We start from the raw sequence: 23,224 nt of genomic DNA on the forward strand, positions 1-23,224 counted from the left end.
ACGTCTGACAGGTGGGGATCCTCCACAACCTCCGTACGGCTTTTGACATTCCTTCTCCTCTGGGCTTGGGAGCTTGAAAGAGGTCTAGGCCTGGGAGCGCTGTGGAGCTGATCAGACGCCCCCTCCACTACACTGGGGACACTTATGTCACTTTCCACTGCACTGTTTACTTCACTTTGCTTACCTTCTATTGCCGCCATCTCAAGTTCCATTTTCTTAAGGGTGGCTTTGAGATGTGCAATCTCCGATGTACAATCCGCAGGATCTACAAAAGGTGCAGGGACTGAAATATTAGAAGAAGGAGCAACATTTATCAGAGGAGAAGAGGGTACAAAATTACTAACTTGATCGCTAGATCTAGAGCGAGGCAAGGTTTTGGAAGAAGCCTTCCTCACCCTGTCTCTTTCTAACTTCTTCAAATAAGAAGTTAGAGACTTCCATCCTTCAACACTCAAACTCTCGCATTCGTGACAAGTGTTATTGAAAGAGCATTCATACTTCCTACACAATTTACAAACAGTGCGAGGATCAACCGAAGCTTTCGGCATTCTCACCTTGCAGCCCTCATTCACACACATTCTCACAACACTTCCAGAGTCAGACATCATGATGAAAAATCCAATCCAAATCCAATCAACGGTCCACAATAGCGTATGCCAATACAACGATCCAAATACGTCACCAAACAATCCAATACGAAGATCAATTGTGATGCAAAAAACGAAATTCAGCCAGAGGAACGAACAACGTTGTTGTCAGTACCGCCGACAGAGAAAATCTGATAGAAAACGGGATTGGTTCCTATTCCTGCCACCCAGCGGCAGGGTGGTAGATCACCTGACCTACCTGTAGTGTGTGCGCGAAATTCGAATTTCTGTCGGACGACGGAGTCTAATAGCTAAGTATATATCAGACAGGTAAGTTGAATGTATAAAAAATATCATTAATAGTATCTACCAAATCTGAGACAAGCATAAAAAGCTTGGCCAAGTGTAATCAGGACCCACTGAGTGTAATCCCTTGAAAATACATTTCACACTATAATGATGTAGTATAAGATGAAACCACATTTTTGGTTGAAATCTTATTGCTCGCAGGATACACAAAATCGGATGACACAAGAGTATACCAGCAAATTACAGTTTTTTTTAAATGCTGTAGATTTTTTAGTTTCCCAGAATATTTTTGTTAGAAATAAACTGTGCTTGTGTATCTGCTGCGCAAGCTTCATTTTCAAATTAAAAAAATCCAAAAACTGAAACGACCTGTGGCGCCGCCTTTATAGCCACTCAAGAATTCATGACAGCTGATTCATAAACGTCCTGGATCATGGGAGTTGCCAGACCACAGTGTGCTGGATTTAAGACATTGGACCGTACGATTTTCAAAACAAATCTTTCGAGGAAGAGCACTATGAGCCTCTTGATTATATTGATTTTCAACATCAATGAATTACTAAACCCACCATTCAGTTAACAATATCATCTCTCACATGGCTGGCCTGAGGGGTTTATTTTGAATTAATGGAGACTAAGACCTTAAATATATTTCTACTCCTTAAAAGTTGTATATCTAATTGGATAAACTTAACATACTGATGTTTCTGACAAATTTCAAGCACTTCTTTCTGATAATTGCTATACAATGTTGGTTGCTAAATGGACAATCACCAAAAAATGTTTAATGCTTAGCTGTCTTTTTCAGACTAAATAGGTGACATTTTTATAGTGGAGTGAGTAGTAATATTCCACTGCTGCCAGATGACCTAGTACAGCTACATTCAATGACCAGAACTATAACAACCAAAGCCGCTTAATTAATCATGATATGACCTTTTTTTGGAGGGGGCTAAAAGAACCAATCATAAATTGCTTATTACAGACACCGAGAGCTGGATAACTCGCATGGTTGCAGAAACAACAGTACTAGATGAAACGTAGGAAGCAAAATTCTCTAATCACATATCAAATACTTTTTCAACTCAAGTGCCATCAGAAATGACAAGGAAATCTAAAACACTGCTTCTCATCCAACCAGCTAAAGAATTAACCTTGGCGAGTTCATATTTGTAAGGCTTACTTCCTATGGACACAGATGCTCTTAGTAATTCTATGCATTAGTAAATCAAAGTTATTTTGGTGGCCAAACAACAATTTTTTATAAGAGGTTAGAAAACTGGGGAATCTGTTGCTGTCTATTTCTTGACAAGATAACATTTACCCAGCACAAGCAAGGCACCTTGGTGACAAGTACAAAACAAATCTGACAAAGACAGAAGATGCAGTTCTAGCAACTAAGCTTCTTGTGGATGACAGCAAACACCAAGGAACAGAAGGCAGGGAGTAGCTGGAAAATAAGATTCTTCAAGTAATTTGTAATTCTCTGAGATATATCAGAGCCTTTTCATTTAGGAGAATTCCTAGGCACAAGTTGGAATTAACTGCTGAAACTTTGTAACAAGGTATTTAATTGCTGGTTAAGGAAGGGGAGGCGAGTGCCAAATAACCTTCCTTACCTGCCATTAAGAAAATACAATCCATTGCTCTTTACATGACTCACGCCTTCAATTGGAGGTCGTCTCTCTACGCTGACTGGCAGCTGATAAATACCAGGAAATATCACATTTCTAGTCACAATTGTGAGCAGGGGAGTGATGGCTCACCTAACCTCCTAATCAGGTCCCGACTTAAGGCTGACAGATCAACAGGGAACTGAGTTTGCGTGAATGTCTGGATTTTGGTTCGAGTAAAGAACTTCTCAAAAGATTCAAGTGCAATTCCTGTAAGGATTCCACAAGTAAGAAGGCAGCCGTATCTGGGCAAAATAACTGATGGGTCCATAATATAGCTCTACCCCACCCCCATTCAAAGGAAGTGTGGAGGGAGACATTTAATCAACCAAATTCCTGGACTGATTGCTTGATATAGTAGCCACTTCGTATGTGCCAAGCTAGAATGTATTCAGGCCAAGCTGCTGCCCAACAGGAGAAGGAAGATTTGACTGAACAGACTTTGCAGTTGCACTATGAAACAATTGTTATGAGAGGGTGGAGACCAAGATGGAAAAGTCAAGGAATGAAAAGGTTGCAGCTAGGGACCAAAGGGATGCTGCAAAGAACCTAAAGTAAAGCCTAGTGATATGTGAGGCACTGATGGCACTATCCCCCTACTTAGTCCTTCTGTTTGGGGGAAGAGAGATATTGCTGCATTTCCTACAGACTAAGTCCATCTTCATACCCCTCAGAATATAAACCAATTTCAATTATCATTTTATTTAAGGCTTTTGAGAAACTGCTCTCAAAGCATCTCTCTAGGTTTGTTAAAGATAACAACTTGTACCTAGCTCCAAATTTTCAGTTTTATAAAGGCCTAGATACTTTTGATACTCTCTCGTCAATATCTACCGTCTTGCAGAGCGCTCTCGATGAGGAGGCAGAAGGATGTATAGACCATCTAAATTGTAGGGCAGCCTTTGATTGTGTGAATCATAAAGCACCTATCTAAATTATTCAGACGACAAATCCTTTTCTTAAGGAATACAAAAAAAGAGGAGATTAGTTGTTTGAAAAGAAAAAAATATTTGAACAAATGAATAAACAAATGGATAAATATGTAAGTAAAATACAAGAACTTTTTTAGGGTAGTGATGCCCTGAATCTTCACTTGAGCTTTTGAGGATCAAATTACACAACATCCTTAAGGATATTGTTCAACAGTCCGATGGTGTGAGGAATAAAGGACCTCTGGATCTATCAAGTTGGACACTGAGGCCCTTTTACCATACATCTGGTTCCTCTTGGCAAGAAAAAAGTTAAGTATATCTTAGTTCAACCAGACCACTGAGCTGGTTAACAGCTCTCCTAAGGCTGGCCCAAAGGATTAGATATTTTTACGGGGCTAGGAACCAATTGGTCACCTGGCAACAGGACCTACAGCTTACTGTGGGATCGGAACTACATTATATCGTGCAATGAATTTCTAATCGCCAGAAGTAAATTCCTCCGATTCCACATACACAGAGCAGAGATTCAAACTCGCGACTACCGAATCGGTAGGCGAGCGCGTAACCACTCATCCAGAGAGGAACTCCTGCCAGAAACAGTGTTAAAATAAACTTATGAAAAACTGACAAATGAGAAACCATCCATCGTTGGTCCAAGTCATAACTGTGAAAGTTAGGAACAGAAACCTACCACAATGAACCATTCTATCTAAAATAGATAAATCTATGCAAGAGGCGGACATCCACACCGGAGAACAGTATTCTTGTAAAGGAAGGACAAATGACCTAAAACAGGTTGCACATGATTCCATAATATAGTCATAAAAACATGAGGCATTCCGTGCAATACCTAATTTAGTTATGGCATTTGCAGACACTTTCATATGATGGGTCAAACGTTACGCAAGTATAGTTAAAGGTTTTGACTAATTCAGCAGAGTCCCATCCACTTGAAGGGAAGGATGGGGTGGAAAATCAGTACCAGATGTTCTAACCAATAGTGTTTTTGTTTTACTGTAGTTCAGCTTCATAACCCAACTACACCATCCAATAAAATTACTGGGACTTTGTGGAACTTTTATTAATATTTTAAATGAATTTTTGATAGGCAGAGCAAAGAGTCTGCTGATTGCCAGCATAGTAGTAATATCATTTCAAACATTCCTCAAAGTAGTATTCTTGGGCCTATGCTCTATTTTTTATATTAGTGACATATGAAGATTTAAAAAATGATAAGAAAGTCTCTCTGAACTCACACTAAGCACAAAACTAACTTCTGCCACCCCACTAACTAACAAACTTCTTGACAGAGAAAACCACAAAATTCTCTAATCTCTTGTTAAGAAACTGACAGGTTCCAAGTTCTTACCATACTCAAGAATAATGTGTACGTGTACATAATAAATATACGTACATACTATCAGAACTACAAAAAAATGTCAATTGATTTTTCATAATGACCATGTCCACTAAATGATTATACTGAAATCAATTTACTACTGATAAAAAAATAACATTTTTATAATAATATGTTATTGTTATAATACAATTAAGTTTGTTCATACTTACCTGGCAGATATATATATAGCTGTATTTTCTGAAGTCCGACAGAATTTAAAAATTCGCGGCACACGCAGTGGGCGGCCAGGTGGTAGTACCCATTCCCGCCGTGGGAGGCGGATATCAGGAACTATTCCCATTTTCTATTCATATTTTATCAGTGCCACTGTCTCCTGAGGGGAGGTGGGTGGGCACTTTAATTATATATATCTGCCAGGTAAGTATGAACAAACTTAATTGTATTATAACAATAACATTTTGTTCATGAAACTTACCTGACAGATATATATATAGCTGAATCCCACCTTCGGATGGTGGGAAGAGACAGAATAGGATTTTTTGGGAAACTTAAATTAAGTAGATGATATACATCTTAGTTCCTCACCTGTTAGCATAGCCGACTTCGTGATTACTGTTCACCAAAGTCTGCTTCTGCGTACTAGAGTTGCCAGCGAGGTAGAGACCTGTAATGCTGGTGCGCTCTAAATGATCTATCAACGGGGGCGTGACCACAATGTGACTAGACCATATGACCATACTTCTGAGGGCAACGAAGCTAAAACCACCACCTGACCTAACCTATCAAAGTTAGTTCCATAACTTCTAGGCTAAAGAAAAGGAACGCGCCTCAAGCGACCAACCCTTCAAAAAGTTTAAAAGCACACCTATCCCTTTTCTATAGGATAGGATTCGTGTTGCTTCCTGCCCCCAATAATATATCTACGGATATGTATTGGGTCCTAGCGACTTACGGATCTGAAATGTCGTCTTCACATCCGTCGGGAGTGTGAAAGCGAACACAGAGTTGCTTCGCTAAAGCGTGGCACTCAGGATGTTACTGAGTGTCACGCTCTGTTGAAATGCTTCCGAGGCCGCGCCCTCACCTCTTGAGCATTCATATTAAGAAAAAATCTCAAATCTTTATGCAAAACACAATGAATGAGACCTCTTAAAAGAACTCCTTGGCTATAATGCCCAGGGTGTTTTTGGACATGAACCAGTCTGGTCTTTTTACGGAACACCGCAGATTGTCCGTTGACCTTGACTTTCTAAAGTTTTATCAAGATAAAAACTTGAGAGACCCTACAGGGCACAGGACTCTCTAATGCCCTTGCCCAATAATTTGTGCCATACCCTTGGTCTCCAAGCCTTCGGGTCAAGGGTTAGACAGGTTTTCGTTCTTATCAAGAACGGAATGCTTAGAGGACAGACCGCATTATGTCCTTTAAAGCCAAAACCTCTGATGATGGCTAAAACCTCACTAACCCTCTTTGTCGTGGCTAGAGCGGTTAGAATATTAGCCTTTCTGGTCACGTGTATTAAGTTCGCAGAAAGGATAGGTTCGAATTGCTTTTGGCATCAGAAACTCAGACTACGTCTAAGTTCCATGCCGGAACTTTGATCCAGAGAATTTTAAGATCTCCACAAGACCTCAAAGATAGTGAAGCGTTGTGTTTGACAGAACCGAATCTCTGAGCCTAGAGGCCGTCAACAACATATTTGCATATTCTACAATAGTTAGGACTTCTAGCTTATCTCATACTTCAGAAACGGAAAGATAGAACCATAAGGAACTTCACAGAGGTCGAGGTGGAGGAACAGTCATTTCCCTTCACTATCTCCAGAAACGGCCTCCTCCGATTGAACACTGAAAATAGGGCAGCACTGCTTTGCCTTGGCCAAGAGGCTGCCATTACTCTTGAAGATCTTATCGCTCTGTACCGTTGAAGACGAAGGTAGATATGAATGCAACCTACGTCTTCACAGACAAATCGAGAGAAGGATTCTCAAGATTCTGAACCTGTGCCTACAAATGACTGAAAAACGCTAACCGCTATTTCATTGCTGTCCGGTGAGAAGTCGTAGTTGCAATGAAAGCGGGGCGTTCTTCAGTAATGAAAACACAGGGGAAAGCTGCCTGAAGAACTGCTTCTCATGGGCTGAACATTTGGAAGTAGAGCTGTCAGGTCGGAGAGTAGGCGATGTCTTTTGACATATCTGTTAATTCGGGTTGAACAATGAACAATTGTACACCTACGAATATGAGATATTTTAAAGACAAACCCAGATGTCTGCAAAATCATTCGCATTATCGCAGTGTGATGCAGCGGGAGACTTGTACAGACTTTGTTACCGTGCGTTAAACAGAAAGATGAAAGAGTCTAAGAGATATCTCTGTTGAAAATTCTCGCAATATCGAAGGCGATGGAATCTATCGTCACAGCAGTAGATGGTCCTTCATAATTGCGAGAAACCCCGTTAATCAGAGACCTAAGTCCATGATTGTTGGGCAGAGATACGGTTCGGTAGTCAATCAAAGCAGGAGAGAGAGAGAGAGACATAACCAACCGTGCATCTCGGAGGCCCAGCTGATACTGAGCTGCTATCAGGCAGTTCAATACGCAGTAGCTGAGCTTGAACTCCCGCTGACTCGTCATCCTGAGTTGCCAGGTAATCCATATTCCACAAAGGAATGCGTTCGGCTAGAACCACTGAGCATAAAAGATTATGCTCGAGCAATTATGATTTAGGCGAAACGAATTTCGGAAATATAAAAGTTGAAATGGTGTTGTCGTGACAAAACCATAAGTATATAAAATTGAAACAAACTCCTGGGAGGTTGCAGGCAACCCAGAGTTGCAGTTCAATTAGAATACTTCTCGTCTAAGTCGCAATCTGTAGAATAACTAGGATATGCGCCTACCCCTCGGACAATTCAACTGCTTAGTAGAATCATGTCGCGAGGTTAATATACGTAGTATATTTATAGGATTCTGAACAACGATCTCCATCCTAAATTCTTTCCTTCAAGAAAACAAAATAAGGATTGGAGATCGACCACCTTCGATCTCTATCAAAGAGAGTGAAGGAGAAGTCTTCCTCGAAGGAAAGCTTCAATGGTGAACAGAATACTAACTGCCTGAGTTGCCAGCTACTCCCTTTACGAAGGAATAGGTATGATATTATCGAGCAAAAGGAAACTCTCAAGCAGGCCTATTTAAACGAAACAGAATTCGCTAAAAACAGAAGCTGAGTCGGTGTTGTCGTAACAATACCTGAAGAGTTGTTCTTACTCCGAAAACTCATGGAAGGTTGAAGGGAGTGTCAAATAAATACATTAGAACAACAGTTCTTTCGGCTTCTATCCGCAGAGGTAAATACGATATGCGTATATGACTTGACCCATGCGTTAGCAAAATGACGCAAAGATAAACTACGTAAGTATTGTAGTAATTTGAACATCGAATTCTCTACTACATCTTTCCTCGACGAGGAAGAGAGAAAGAAAGGAAAACGACTGTCCACGCTCTAATGAATGAGGCTTTTTAAAAGAACTCCTTGACTCTTTACCAAGACTCTTTTCCAAGAAAAGGGAGTAATATTCGAATAGAGATCATCAAGAGAGAACCGAGGATCGAAAAGGACCGTTCAATGTTCTTATGATATTGAACATAAGACTTCCTGGATCTAGTCTACAAGTCTTTTTCTTACTCCCCGGATGAGCCTCTGAAAATGAATGAGAGCTCTTCCGAAATTTGTTAACGAGTTTATCCGCTTAAACGATAAAAACGTTAAAATCTATGTCAATGAGAACTACCCCATTTATGAGGGGTCCCCCACTTAAATGACAAAACGTTTAATATCTTGACAATGGGGAAAACGTCCTTACTTGACAAAACTATTAGCACTTTGCTAATAGGGGAAACCCTTTAACATGACCGAAAGTCACCCAGGAATCCGAGTATATAATCTTCCCGATTCTCAGAGAAATCGATGAAGAGGAAAGAGGGATCGAAGAAAAAATTTGGGTATCGTCTCTTCCGCTAACTCCGAATCCTTTTTTGTAAAGGAATGTCCTGTGGAGAGTCCTGAAAAAACCTCGTCTTGACGAGCGTTTATAAAGCGTCAAGCGTCCTAAGAAACGTCGTGAACAGCAAATAAGACGCCTTTACTCTCGCAAAGCGTCCTGCCGAGCTTCCACCGAAGCGTCCTGGCGAATGTCCACAAAAGCGTCCTCATAAGCGTCCTGCTGAGCGTCCTCAAAAGCGTCCTGCCGAGCGTCCTCAAAAGCGTCCTGCTTAGCGTCCTGGAAAGCGTCCTGTGAGCGTCCTCAAAAAAAAAAAAAAACGTCCGTCCTGCTATAAAAAAAAAAAAAACCTGCTAGCTACGAGCGTGTCTGAACAGAGAACACCAAGTCTTCTGAACGACGTTTCAGAGAGGAACTCGTTGAGCGCCCTGATGCATGCAGGCCCGCCAAGAGGCGTCCTGGCGAGCGACCTTTGCCAACATCTCAATGTACGACGAACCGTGTTTTGCATATGACGTTTGAATATTTTCAAGGGACGTCCTCATGCGAGTCTCCATGGAGAGCCGCACGCTGCTCCTGAAGTGTGAACACTAAAGGAAGACGTATGGCTTTCGTCTTCAGGACGGGCCTTAAAGACCTTCATACCTTCTTACAAAGACAGTGGCCGCCTGTGCGACAACTTGCGTCTTAGTAATGCAAAAGACCATCTCCAGAAACGCACTCAGCAAAGGAACGCCGAGCGTCCAAAAGACACCCTCGCAAGGTGCTTGCCGAGCGTCCTGGAGAATGTCTCCACTATAGGACGTCGAGACACATTCCAAAAACTTCTTCACGTCTAAATTGCCCTTCTTATGCCGAACCAGAGACATAAGTTGTTTGACTGTGCAAAGCAGCTTGCCGGACGTCAAACTTATCAGCTTGCTTTTTCGAAGTAAAGCGAACGTTACATAACGTATACGGAGCGCCATTAGGAGAGGAGACGAATACTGAGTTACTCCTCCAAAAGGTGGAATCTAGAATGTCCTTGATTACCAAATCCTTTTGGAATGCTAGCGAGGTTGAAACAGCTCTAACTTCATGAGCGTTCACTCGCAGGAGGCTCAAATCACTCTTCTGGCAAGATGAATGAGCCTCCTTAATATTTCCCTTAGGAAAAGAGCCAGTGCATTCTTCGAAAAGGGTAAATGTGGTCTCTTCCTGAGCACCATACATTACCCGAAGGACCTCTTACTTCCTTCGTTTATGTAAATATAACTCGAGAGCCCTGACAGGGCACAGGACTCTTTCATCCTCTCGTGATGAGAGAGAGAGGACGTGAAGCGTCCTCTTCTCTAAAGCTTCTTTAGGGGGCGCGAGTCCTTCCGAGAGCTCCAACCCCTGTGTGGGGAGGACGCCTCGGAGGACGAGAAGCAATCCTTCAAGATTCGTGCACGTGCTTGATCTTCGGCAGCCTGGGAAGCGACAACAGGACCTGCCGAAAGGAAGCCAGATCAGCATGAAAAACCTGTAACCTTCCTTCGGCTTTTGACATGCCCTCTCCCTGGTTTCCTGGGAGTCCGACAGAGGTCTAGGCCTAGAGGCGTTATGGGGCCGATCTGACGTTCCCTCCTAACGAGAGAGAGGACGTGAAGCATCCTTTTCTCTAAAGCTTCTTAGAGGGCGCGAGTCCTTCCGAGAGCTCCAACCCTTGCGCGGGGAGGACGCCTCGGAGGACGAGAAGCAATCCTTCAAGATTCGTGCACGTGCACGATCTTTAGCAGCCTGGGAAGCGTCAACAGGTTCTGCCGAAGGGACGCCAGATCGGTGGGGAGCCCCGTAACCCTCTTGCGGCTTTCGACATGCCCTCTCCCAGAGTCCTGGGAGTCTGACAGAGGTCCAGGCCTAGAGGCATTATGGGGCCGATCTGATGCCCCTCCACAACACAAGGGCACTACACTTCACAACACTGATTGGAGAGCGAGCACTTTAGCCTAAGATTACTTGATGTAATCCTCTAGCAGACACTTCTTCTTTAGGGCCCGTAAAGCCATTACCACAGGGTTAGGCAAAATAAAATCTACAGGAGGTTAGAAGGTTCATTATTTCTAACTTCTGTTTACCTTTCTATAGTTTTATCAAGATAATGTGGAGGAAAACTCCTGATTCTAACACGCTCTAAAATGCGTACATGAATCCTCCTTCTTCCGTAATCAGTCACACATTACACTATTACATTGAACTTATGCAAAGAAAACATGTAAACGTCATATATACTAAGCGAGTGTCTACCGAAAGTTCCGGTAGCCTCACCTTACCATGCAGACAACAAAGTCTGAAACTAGGCTAACTAGCTTCAGACATCAAATGCAATGAAAAAATTTACAATAGCGTATGCCTAGCCACAAATCCAAGTTAATAATCGAAAGAATAATTAGGATACTTAAGCGGCTAATGAAGTTTTAAACAAAATCCTAGGCGGAGGTCTGTAAACAGTTGTTTACCGACCGGCGACAGAAAAAATATGAATAGAAAATGGGAATAGTTCCTGATATCCGCCTCCCACGGCGGGAATGGGTACTACCACCTGGCCGCCCACTGCGTGTGCCGCGAATTTTTAAATTCTGTCGGACTTCAGAAAATACAGCTATATATATATCTGTCAGGTAAGTTTCATGAACAAAATAAAGTTTCACTTATACTTACCCGGTGGTTACATATAGCTGTCGTCTCCTGACGTCACGGCAGAATTTGAAATTCGCGGTAGCGCTAATGGTTTGACAGGTGATCCCTCTACTCCCGCCCTCTACCGGGTACCGGGAACCATTCCAACAATAAATCAGAAGTTTCATGCCTACCTGTCCATATGAGGGGAGGAGGGCGCGCTTCCTTATGTAACCACCGGGTAAGTATAAGTGAAACTTTATATTATTATAAAAATGTCATTTTCACTTATATAGCTTACCCGATGGTTACATATAGCTGATTGACACATTTAGGTGGTGGGACAATGGCAGCTAAAATAACAACTGTTGGAATTATCCGAAGATATAGGTTCCTTACCTTTAAAGACCGCTGACTCAGTGGTTACTGCCTCTGTAGTCTGCTGGCCTTTATTGTACCGACAGGATATATGGATCCGTGCGTCGGACACAATAATAAGTACTTGCCGTTGAGGACGTGACCGTAACGGACATGACTATAATGCCCCTGCTCAGGGCGCAGTACAAATCACCACAAAATACAATGAAAAACGAGGGATCACCACAACCGTTTAAGAAATACACCAAGACATTAAAAGACTGAAAGATACTCAAAAAAAAAAACTCCCTGTATCTTCAGACAACCTTAAAAATACAAAAAACATAATCAAGGAGAAAAGTTAGTGAGGATGGGATACATCCTTCTCTCCCTCACCCAATACCGTGTCAGTCACAATGAATGGCCCCAATGTACTGCAGTTTTCATATGTGGTTTGCAAATCTGTCAGATAATGAGATGCGAAGACAGAATTGCTTCTCCAATATGTAGATTTAATAATGTCTTTCAAAGACAGATTACGTCTAAAGGCCATAGACGTAGACACTGCTCTAACTTCATGAGCTTTGACTTTAAACACTTTGATATCTGAGTCCTGACATTGTCCGTGTGCCTCAGAAATCAAATCCTTAAAAGAAGGAGAGCGCATTCTTTTTAGAAAGAGGACGAGAAGGATCTTTCACTGAACACCACAGGTTATCACTCTTACCTCTTATACCTTTGGTCCTTTGCACATAATGTCTAAGTGCTCTCACTGGACAGAGAAGACATTCAGGCTCATTAGGCCCCACTAACTCTGAAATGTTCTTTATAGAGAAAGAACGAGGCCAAGGACGTGAGGGATTTTCATTCTTAGCCAAAAACCCCAGCATTGATGAGCAAATGGCATTGCCCTTAGCGAATCCAACTCTCTTATCAATACCATGCAGCTCACTGATTCTTCTAGCTGATGCGAAAGCACAAAGAAAAAGTGTCTTCCTGGTCAGATCTCTAAAAGAAACTAGGAGATCGGTTTTCGAAGCTATACTGACATCAGCCATTTAAGAACTACATCCAGGTTCCAAGCTACTGTTCTTGACTCCTTTGTCTTGGTCGTATCAAAGGAACGAATCAGGTCTGAGAGGTCTTGATTATTAGAAATGTCTAATCCTCGATGTCTGAACACAGAAGACAACATAGCTCTATAACCCCTAATCGTCTGGATAGAAAGCTTCTTATTTTCACGAAGAAAAAGAAGGAAGTTAGCTAACTGAGCTATAGAGGTCTTAGAAGACGAAATTCCTTCTTCTTTGCACCAAGCACTGAATTGGACCCACTTAGCTTGGTACACTCGATCCGAGGATTCTCTTCTGGGTCTAGCAATAGCCCTTGAAGCTCTCTTTGAAAATCCTCTCTTTCTGAGGAGATGCTCGACAGTCTGAAGGCGACTAGTCGAAGAGCGGACAAGTTGTGATGGAACCTCAGAAAGTGGGGCTGTCTGAGTAGATCCTTCCTTAACGGTAACTCTCTCGGAAAGTCCGTCAACAGCAGTAGTAGATCCGGAAACCATTCCCTGGCCGGCCAAAAGGGGGCTATCAGAGTCATCCTGACGTTCTGATGACCTCTGAACTTTGCCAGAACTAATCTTAGCATTTTGAAAGGTGGAAAGGCATACAGATCCAGATTTGACCAGTCCAGAAGCATGGCATCCACTGTAAACGCCTCCTCGTCTGGACTGGGGAGCAATACAGTGGTAGACGAGCTGTCTTGTTTGTGGCGAAGAGATCCAACTGAGGACATCCCCAAAATCCCCCAAAGCTTCTTGCATATTTGAAGATGTAACGTCCACTCTGGGAGAGGGACTTGTCCTCTCCTGCTGAGAATGTCCGCCTTTACATTCTTCGAGCCTTGAATAAATCTTGTGCTCAAGACAACCTTGTTCTCTTTCGCCCCAATGAGAAGGTCTCTCGCCGCCTCGCACAGAGAGAACGAGTGTGTCCCCCCCTGTTTTTGATGTAAGAGAGAGCCGTGGTGTTGTCTGCTTGAACCAGCACTACTTTCCCTCTTACCTCTGTCTTGAAGTGCATTAGAGCCAAATGAATCGCCTTCAACTCTTTTAGATTTATGTGCCAGCTTCTCTGATGAATCTGCCAAAGTCCCGACACTTCCTTTCTCCCCAGAGTAGCTCCACCCTTTGTGATGCGTCTGACAAAAGCGTAAGGTTGGGGCTCAACTGGCTTAGAGACAAGCCTTCCTCTAGCCTTCCTTCTGATTTCCACAAAGGAGGTCCTGTTTGATTCCTTCCGAGATGGGGAACACGAAGGAGGTCTGGGAACTTCTTCCTTTGCCACTTCTGCTTCAAGTAAAATTGAAGTGGTCTCATGTTGAGCCTGCCCAGACTTACAAATTGCTCTATTGAAGCCAAGGTTCCTAAAAGGCTCATCCACTGATTCGCCGAGCAAGTTTGTCTGACGAGAAATTCGTCTATTTTGTTCAGGCAAGAGTCGATCCTTTGGAGAGACGGAAAAGCCTGAAAAAGAACTGAATTCAGTCTCACTCCTAAATAAACTATCTCCTGAGAAGGAGTGAGACATGACTTTTCCTTGTTTACTAACAAACCTAGGCTTTCCGTCAGCCTTAAAGTCTTTTGTAGGTCCTCCACACACTTCTGTCTGGACCTTGCCCTGAGAAGCCAATCGTCTAGATACATGGAGATTCGTATCCCGTCTAGATGAAACCACTTTGCTACTGACGACAGAACTCTGGTGAACACTTGTGGAGCTGTCGACAGGCCGAAGCAGAGGGCCCTGAACTGATAAATGCGGCCCTGGAACACGAATCTCAGGAATCTTCTCGATTCCGAATGAATCGAATATGAAAATAAGCGTCCCGAAGGTCCATGGAAACCATCCAATCTCCAGGATGAAGCGCTGCTAATACCGATTGGGTTGTTTCCATAGAAAACTTCGTCTTCAGGACAAAGACGTTCAGGGCACTGACGTCCAACACCGGTCTCCAACCCCCCGTGGCCTTCTTTACCAGGAAAAGGCGATTGTAAAATCCTGGTTCCTGCGGAGAGTCCACTAACTCTATGGCCCTCTTTGCCAGTAAGGCGGGAACTTCTTGATGGAGGGCGGCAAATTTTTCGGAGTTCTCCGAGTAAGCTGACAAATTCACAGGAAATTCTGTGAGAGAGGGGTGCTTGATGAACGGAATGGTGTATCCTTCCTTCAGGACCTGGACCGTCCAAGGATCCGCTCCGAGATGAAACCAGGTCTGCCAGAAAAGGTGTAATCTGGCTCCTACTGCTGTGTGGAGGACTACGGGCCTACTTCTTGATGGAAGAGGGAGTGGTTTTAGAAGAGGCTCTACCTCTCCCAAGAAACCTGGAGAAAGATCGAACGGGAGCTCTCCCTCGAAATGGTTTAGGAGCTTCCGTGGAGGGAGCACTCCGAGAAGCAGAAAGAACCGGAGCTATCTTCCTGGGCTTCTTCACTGACTGTGATAAAAGATCCTGGGTCGCTTTCTGTGTTAAAGATTGAGCTATCTTGCTCACAATCTCTTGCGGAAAAAGGTGTTTCTTGTCCAAAGGAGAGAAGAGCAAGGCTGACTTCTGGTTCGATGAGACCCCTTTCGACAAGAAGGAGCACCAAAGCTGTCTCTTCTTCAACATTCCAGAGGCGAAAATGGCAGCGAGCTCCGAAGCTCCATCACAGATGCCTTTATCGATACAATCCAGTACCGAGGCAAAATCCTTCAACTGCTCCTCCGAAAGTCCAAATGACTTTACTTTCCTGGCCAGCGAAGCAATGGCCCAATCCAGGAAGCTAACAACTTCAAAAACACGGAAAACACTCTTGCAAAGATGCTCCAGTTCATTTGTTGAAAAGAAAATCTTAGCAGTATTAAGGGCTGCTCTGCGGGAAGAGTCCACGAGACTAGAAAAGTCTCCCTGAGCGGAGGCAGTCACACCCAGGGAAAAAACTTCTCCAGTGTCATACCAGACACGGCTCCTTGACGAAAGTCTCGAAGGGGGAAGACAAAAAACATTTTTCCGCTGTTCCCTCTTCTCCAAAAGCCAAGCGTTAACTTTCTTGATAGCTTTCTTAGCCGAAATCGAGAGGACGAGAGGCGTGAACGAGGACAAGGAGTCAGGCTTACTGTCCTTTTTCCACTGCGAACTAGGAGAAACTGGAACGGAAGGCGCAAAAGAATCTCCAAAGTTGTCAACGAAGGATCGTAAAAGGAGTTTATACCCCGACAAATGCTTGTCTTTTTCTGTAAGTACTTCTCCTTCTTCCTCCAAATCCGAAGCTTCCTTCGACGAAACTGGCGAACATTCCATCGGAAGAGGAATCCTGTTCGGCGAAGTCACACCCTGATGCGTCCGAGGAGGGTGTGAGAAAGCAGGAGAAGACGTCTGAGCCTGTACCGAGACGAATCCGGGCGGCTGAGCTGGCGGCTGCGTTGGCGGCTGAGCTGGCGGCCGCGTTGGCAGCTGAGCTGGCACTCGAGCGAGAGCCTGACGTGGCGCCATAGACGGAGTCAGGAAAGGAGTCCGACCAGGCACCTGAAGTGGTGTCTGAAGAGGAGTCACATGGAGAGTCTGAGCCTGAAGAGGCGACTGAAAAGGAGCCTGCAAAGAGGACTGCACAGTAGTCTGCGGAAGATGTAAGGCGGTCGGGAGCGCATTCGGGGACGAAAGAGACTTGCCAAAAAGTTCCAAGATACTGCCTAACTTGGCATTCATCTGTTCAAACACCGAAGGTTGAGGATCCACTGAACGTAGAAGGCGCAGGAGGCGTAGAAGGATGATCCACAAACACGTCTGGAGCCGCAGGAGTTATCGCTTGAGGAGGCTCTGGAGAAGGCTCCGAAGGAGTGTGCGTGTTCGGCTTCTCCACTTCTATGAGAGAAAGGGCGATAAATCGAAACCGCCGAGAAAAAGCTTCAGGCTCCTCCCAAAAACTACAAGAAGGTTCGGCAGCCGCCACCTTCTTGGGAACCGCAGCAGGCGAAACATCGCGAGACCTTTTCAGCGGTCTAGAAGTCTTATTACGACAACCTCTATAAGAGGAAACATCTGAACTAGAGTCGCTTGACGAAAAACACTTCCTCGCAACACCTTTCCAATGGTGAGCGACAGCATCCTGGGATACGGCTACAGGATTGCTTGAGGGGGCGGCTGCTCGGGAGCAGATCCCGCTCGCCTCCCTTCGGTTTTCGACATGCCTCCTCCCAGGATCTGGGGAGTTTGACAGGGGCCTAGACCTAGGAGAACGAACGGGCCGAACAACCACCTCCTCCACTACACTTGCACTAAGTAATTTATCACACTTAACTACCACTTCTTGCACTGTCTCACCCATTTTCTGCATAGTGGTGAGGAAAGAGACAAATTTCAAGTCCATATCGGCTCGTAATATTGACACGGGATCGGGATCGGGAGATACAGATTCAAGGGCAGGAGCAACCACTACGGGGTTAATAGGAACAGGATTAACAGAATTCAGAGGAATATCCTGGCTACTCACTGACTTAGAAGAAGATCTCTGTGAAGCCTTTCTGATTCTATCTTTTTCTAACTTTCTCATATACTTTCCCAGTGCCTTCCACTCCTGAGATGTTAGAGACTTACATTCTTCACATGTATTCTCAAAAGAACATTCACGTCCCCTACAACTAACACAAATAGAATGAGGATCAAGTGAAGCTTTAAGAAGTCTAGTCTTACACCCACTACTACACACCCTATACTGAACAGAGCCGGTGTCAGACATCGTGAAGAATTCAAAATAATTCCTAAAAAGGACAACAATATCAAAACCAAAATAACTATCGCGCTAGCAAAAAGATCAGTAAACTCAAGGTACATCACCAAAAGGAGAAAACTAAGATGATCAAATCCAAATTCCAACCAGAAGAGGAACCGTGTTACCGGTTCCGACGGCAGGAAACTTCTGATTTATTGTTGGAATGGTTCCCGGTACCCGGTAGAGGGCGGGAGTAGAGGGATCACCTCTCAAACCATTAACGCTACCGCGAATTTCAAATTCTGCCGTGACGTCAGGAGACGACAGCTATATGTAACCACCGGGTAAGCTATATAAGTGAAAATCAACTTATGATAAAAAATATTCAAAAATAAGATAATACTGATTTCTAAAATAAATAACAAATAAGACAAATAGTATAGCTTTTAACCAAAAGAGCATTTTCTTTTTAAATAAATGCTACATCACCATACTTCAAGATTTCACAAGTTTAAAAACACGAAACAAGAAAGATAGTAACATGCACCAAGAGATACATACCTACAAATGGTGATAGTACAGACACGTCATAAGTGCATTCTTGTTACAAGAAAGTAAATATACTGGGGACTGTGCTTATGCCTATGATATGTAACATTCACCTAGGTCAAATATGCAAGAAAGACTACCAATAAGCAGCAATGAATGAATGTGATTTTTTTTTTTTTTTTTTTTTTTTTTTTTTTTTTTTTTTTTTTTTTTTGTTTTTTTTTTTTTTTTTTTTTTTTTTTTTTTTTTTTTTTAGCTGATAGGTAAGATGGGTGAAAGAAGAGTGAGGGTAGTTAGCTAGCTAACCTTGGTAGGGAATAGTTTAGAAAGTTAAGTATTAGTAAGAGTAAGGTAAAGTGTGGTTTATCCACGATTATATTTGGGTAAGGGTACAATTTTCTAGCTAATATTAACATAATACAATAATGATTATCAAATTATATGACATGGTGAATTGTACAGATTACATATTTTGAATTTTATTACATAATATAATCATATTTTATAAAGTTCCAATTTTCTAACTCTAAACTTAATTTTAATTATCATAATGATTTTGCATCATATCTACATATTAAATTCTACAAATTACTTTTTCACAAGACATTTCTTAATAGTAGTTATAATGGTCGAGGTTCATCGCGATGAATATATGAGATACTCTTCTCCACCATCTGTGGTCTGTGTTGTTTGGGTCAAGGTTTCTCTCTTCTGCTTCTGATTCTTCTACTAATTCACTATTGTATTGAACTAGTTTACTCCTATATTGGTTGCCAGTCTGTATAATCTCTGATTAATTGGTTCTATTTGTATTTTTTATGTATTTGTTCTATATTCAGATCGTCATCTTCTTCATTGTTTCTCACTGCAGACCTTAGAATCTTATTTTGGAATTTTTGTAATGCACTTATATTGGAAGTCGATGCCAAGCACGTGGGTATTGGTGGATATTCCATTATTGGTCTGATTAGGCTTTTGTAGAAATGGATTTTGATAGATGTGTTCATATTCCTAAACCTTTTCAGCTTTGTATTTTGTGTTGTTCTTGCTATCCTTAGCCTTTCTCTAACATGTCTTGATATCCCCCTTTGTCCGAATTGCATTCCTAGTATTCTTGTACTTTTATTTTAGTAAAATTCATTGGTTGTTGGTTCTAACAATATTTGTGCAGGTTTGTATGCAGATACCGATACTAGTTGGAATTTGGATTTATTTGTTTTCTTTATCTTCCACTTCTTTTTCAAATTGATTTATTCTTTCAATTTGGTTCATTGTTTTTGTGCTACTTCTCTTCTTTCAAATTTGGGTCCCTTCTCCTAGTACGTTTCTCTGGGTGTATGACTATTTGAGTTATATCATCTGCAAAGCAGACATCAGTACAGTACTCTGGTGGTGGAGTCATATCTGATGTATATAATATGAATAATGTTGGACTGAGTACAGATCCTTGTGGGACTCCACTTAGTAATGGGAATGGGATTCCCTATGTAATTTAGTGACTTGATTGCTGCTGTTCGATCTTTGATGAAGTTGCATAGTATTTTCTCAAAAATGCCTGGAAGGTTGAGATGTAATATTTGTATTGAAGTCCTTGTATCCATACTTTGTCAAATGCCTTTGTTATATCTCTACATACTAGGTTGCATAGGTATCTACTTCTTTGTGACAGTGCAATGCTCTCATATATTGTTGCTATTGCAATCTGGGTTCCTCTTCCTTTTCTAAATCCATATTGATTTTTATTGTGTAGCTGATTACCTTTCTAGGAACAACACTAGTCTGTGTTTTATATTTTTTCAAATATTTTGCCAGGTATTTCTAGTAGTGATATTGGTCTAAAATTCTCTACCTGGCACGTATCTTTTCCTGGTTTGGGTATCAAAATCATTATTGCATTCTTGAATATAATTGGAAAATATCCCATTGAGAGAGCCCAATTGTATATTTCTCTCAATTTTTCAAGTGCAACATCTGGTAAATTTTGGATTATGACCTTGTTAATTCCACTTCTTCCTGGTGCCTTGTGTTTAAAATTTTTAATAATTATTTTATTTGATTTCCCATAATTCTATTTTCCTTGTTAGAGGGCAGTCTTCATTGAGTCTGTTTATGTCGGCTGCATGATGCGGATTCGTTCTGTGTCTATGTTGTTTTCAATGAATTCATTGACTATTGTCTCATGTTGGTTAGTCGAAATTTTGGTTATCCTCCTGCGAATGTGATTTCATCCACACCAATTGTACATACACTAGAAGATGAATACGTTTAATGCATATACCTATTAGGTTAACATGAACAAAAATTCTTATTTGTTTATTCTAGAACATGGAAAACATTTCTTTACATTACCTTGGATGTGTAAGCTTAAGTCTTTTGCCTCTAAACTATGATGACCTGTTAAGAATACATATAAAATTTAGTCATGCATTCTTACAAAAAAGTAATTCTACCTTATTAAAAATACAATACATGGCAAAAATTATAAATTCTAAAACAAAGGATTCACAGTGGAGACTACCATCCCACATTGTCTGTCTGTGTGTGTGTGTGTGTGTGTGTGTGTGTGTGTGTGTAAGGCAGGCCAGATATTGGTAGCCATACAAAGTTCAAATCACATTTATAAAATCAATACGTATTTACATTCTCTCTAATTTTGGATTTCAATTTTATTACACAATACAGTCTATATGACATTACTGCAACATATACTGTATTGTACTAAACCTTCAAAGAAAACATTTGCCATAATTTTCAACAAATTCTATAAAATACCTTCAGGACAGTACAATTCTTAAAAACTTTAAAGCAAATTATAAAAAAATGATCAGTCAAAAATAAATTCATTTAACTAGGAAAATCTAAGGTAATTATAGAAAAATTGGAAAGCTAAGAAAATTTTTAAAAGACTATTAAGCATAATCAATTTGCTGCTGGCTTGGCAACCAACGTACCTACAGGCATCAAACCGGTAATGCATTTACACCCCTAAATAAGTCACTTTTTCATGCTGATAAGGGAGTGACAAACTTGAGTGCTAATGGGTACAGGCAATCATAAAACTCACAAGTTTTCAGAGTCAATTGCATTTTTTCCTAGTTATACAAACCAGATCCTTTTATTTAGGAATATTCGTCAGCACTATCTAGAATCAGTCCTTAAAATTTGATACTATAATAGTTAATATGAAGGAGGCAGGTTAAGTTGGGAAATCTGTCACTTACGTGCTGGAAGCAAACACTGTCCTTTGGTATATAGGACTGTGTGGGGTGGTGGAGTTGGAATTATCATCATTAAAGTCTCTGGCTTGTATATTAGGAAAAATACAGATTACATTGAAAATTTGTGATTTGTTCCTAAGGGAATACAAACCACTGTCTTGTGTAAGAGATTTACTCCATATGTAGGAACATAATCTTTTAGCAGATGCAAAGTGAATCTTAACGCAGAATGTCAAGCTCCCCATCATGACGGTGAGCAGGAAACCTTGACTTTCCTGTATACTCTAGTATAGAGATGTCAAACTGATGGGGACCTGAGCCAGAGTGAGAAGTGTCTTGGAGTCTCCTTTCTAAGGGAATCCTCAAAGAACCACAAGTAGCCCAGGGTAACAAGTCAGAAGGCAGCTAACAATGGTAAGAAAAATAACTGATGGATTCATATGACAGCTATACCAACCAATCCCCTTGTTAAATAGAAGAGCAGAAGAATTCCCACTTTTTGAGCCAAAACTCTACGATAGGATGCTCAATCATGGTCCTAGACAGCGTCAGGGCTCATTTTAGCATGTACTTGGCTTGACAGCTGCCTTGGTTAGGATTGAATAAAAACTGTGTTTATCCCCTATAAAATGTTTTTTTCTTTAACATTTTGAGGGTCTGGAATGCATTAATTGTATTTACATCCTTCCTTATCAGAATTATTGTTTTGGTTTTCATACGTTTCGGATTTCGTGATTGTTTCAGTTTTTGTACGTTTCTGATTTCGTGGGAGGTTCCGGAACAGATTATGTACAAAAACCGAGGTTCCATTGTACGTACAGGCATTCTCCTACTTAAGATGGGGTTAGGTTCCGAAAAACCCATTGGAAGTTGAAAAAATCCTATCTCGAATATAGCCTAGCCTACACTAAGTTAATCAGTACCATATAGGATATATACATATATGGAAGATTAGCCTACACTACACAGTATACCTATACACATAAGGTATAGTAATTATTAATATCAGCTAATTCGGGTGGTTCAATGCAGATTGACTTATGATAATTAAGTATAAAAAGAAATTTAATAATAAGAACAAGAATCAGACTGTGGTGTAAAGGGTACTCACCAAGACTCAGTCCGTTGTCGGCACATGTGATCGGTGTCAGGCTCTTCATGGCTACGTATAACTAAAGATCGGAAGAGGAGGAGGATGATAAAGCAGCAGGATCATCAATTCGCTCCTCTTCAGATAGAATTTCTTCTTCTGTTAGTTCAGACGTTTTGAGGAAACAACTGTTCCGAGACGTACGGGATCGAGTCTCAAGTGAGGGGGTACGGCGGGGGGAAGCTGAAGGCACTGGAGTCGTTCTCTTGAAGAAATAATCCATAGTAGGTTGCACAGAGCGTTTCTTTCGCTCTTCATAAATTAATCGGTAACATGCAACAGTCTTGATGAGCCCTCTGAACTTTGGCAAACTGTTCCTCGTCCCCATCCATTTCACTTAAAAGTTTCAGTCCTTGTTCAAATAAAGCAAATGCCTCTGCCAGTTTTTTAGTTAAACGTTCGCTCCGGCTCTTCTTTTATTTCTTCTTCCTCTTCTGCTTTTTTTTTTCTCTTTTGCAAGTGCAATTAAATCCTCTGCCGTTAGCTCTACATCTTGCACATCTATGTTCTTGGATATCTTCCTCATCAATTTCTAAATCTAAACTTTTCCCCATCAATTTCTAAATCTAAACTTTCCCAAGTATCAAGATCTTTTTATTGATTTCCACTTCTTCATTCTGATCGAAACCTTCATTCCACTTCTTCATTCTGATCGAAACCTTCATTCCACTTCTTCATTCTGATCGAAACC

General features: G+C 41.6%; 1 protein-coding gene across 11 annotated transcripts in view; it reads right to left on the reverse strand.

Moving 5' to 3' along the window:
* The window catches only part of LOC135205133 (zinc finger protein 160-like), an 82,464-nt gene that overhangs the window by 35,394 nt on the left and 23,846 nt on the right, over positions 1 to 23,224 (reverse strand). For 10 of the 11 annotated variants that reach the window (XR_010312492.1, XM_064235550.1, XM_064235505.1 and 7 more), the window contains one exon: positions 20,515 to 20,559. The exons of the other annotated variant lie outside the window; for it this stretch is intronic. Coding sequence is in view for 8 of the 10 variants with exons in the window: in XM_064235550.1 (XP_064091620.1) it covers positions 20,515 to 20,559 (45 nt within the window). In the remaining 2 variants the exon portion in view is untranslated. The remainder of the gene's footprint in view (positions 1 to 20,514; positions 20,560 to 23,224) is intronic. 11 annotated transcript variants of the gene reach the window in all.

This window comes from Macrobrachium nipponense, chromosome 24 (assembly GCF_015104395.2).
Source record: "Macrobrachium nipponense isolate FS-2020 chromosome 24, ASM1510439v2, whole genome shotgun sequence".
NCBI classification, from domain to species: Eukaryota; Metazoa; Arthropoda; class Malacostraca; order Decapoda; family Palaemonidae; genus Macrobrachium; species Macrobrachium nipponense.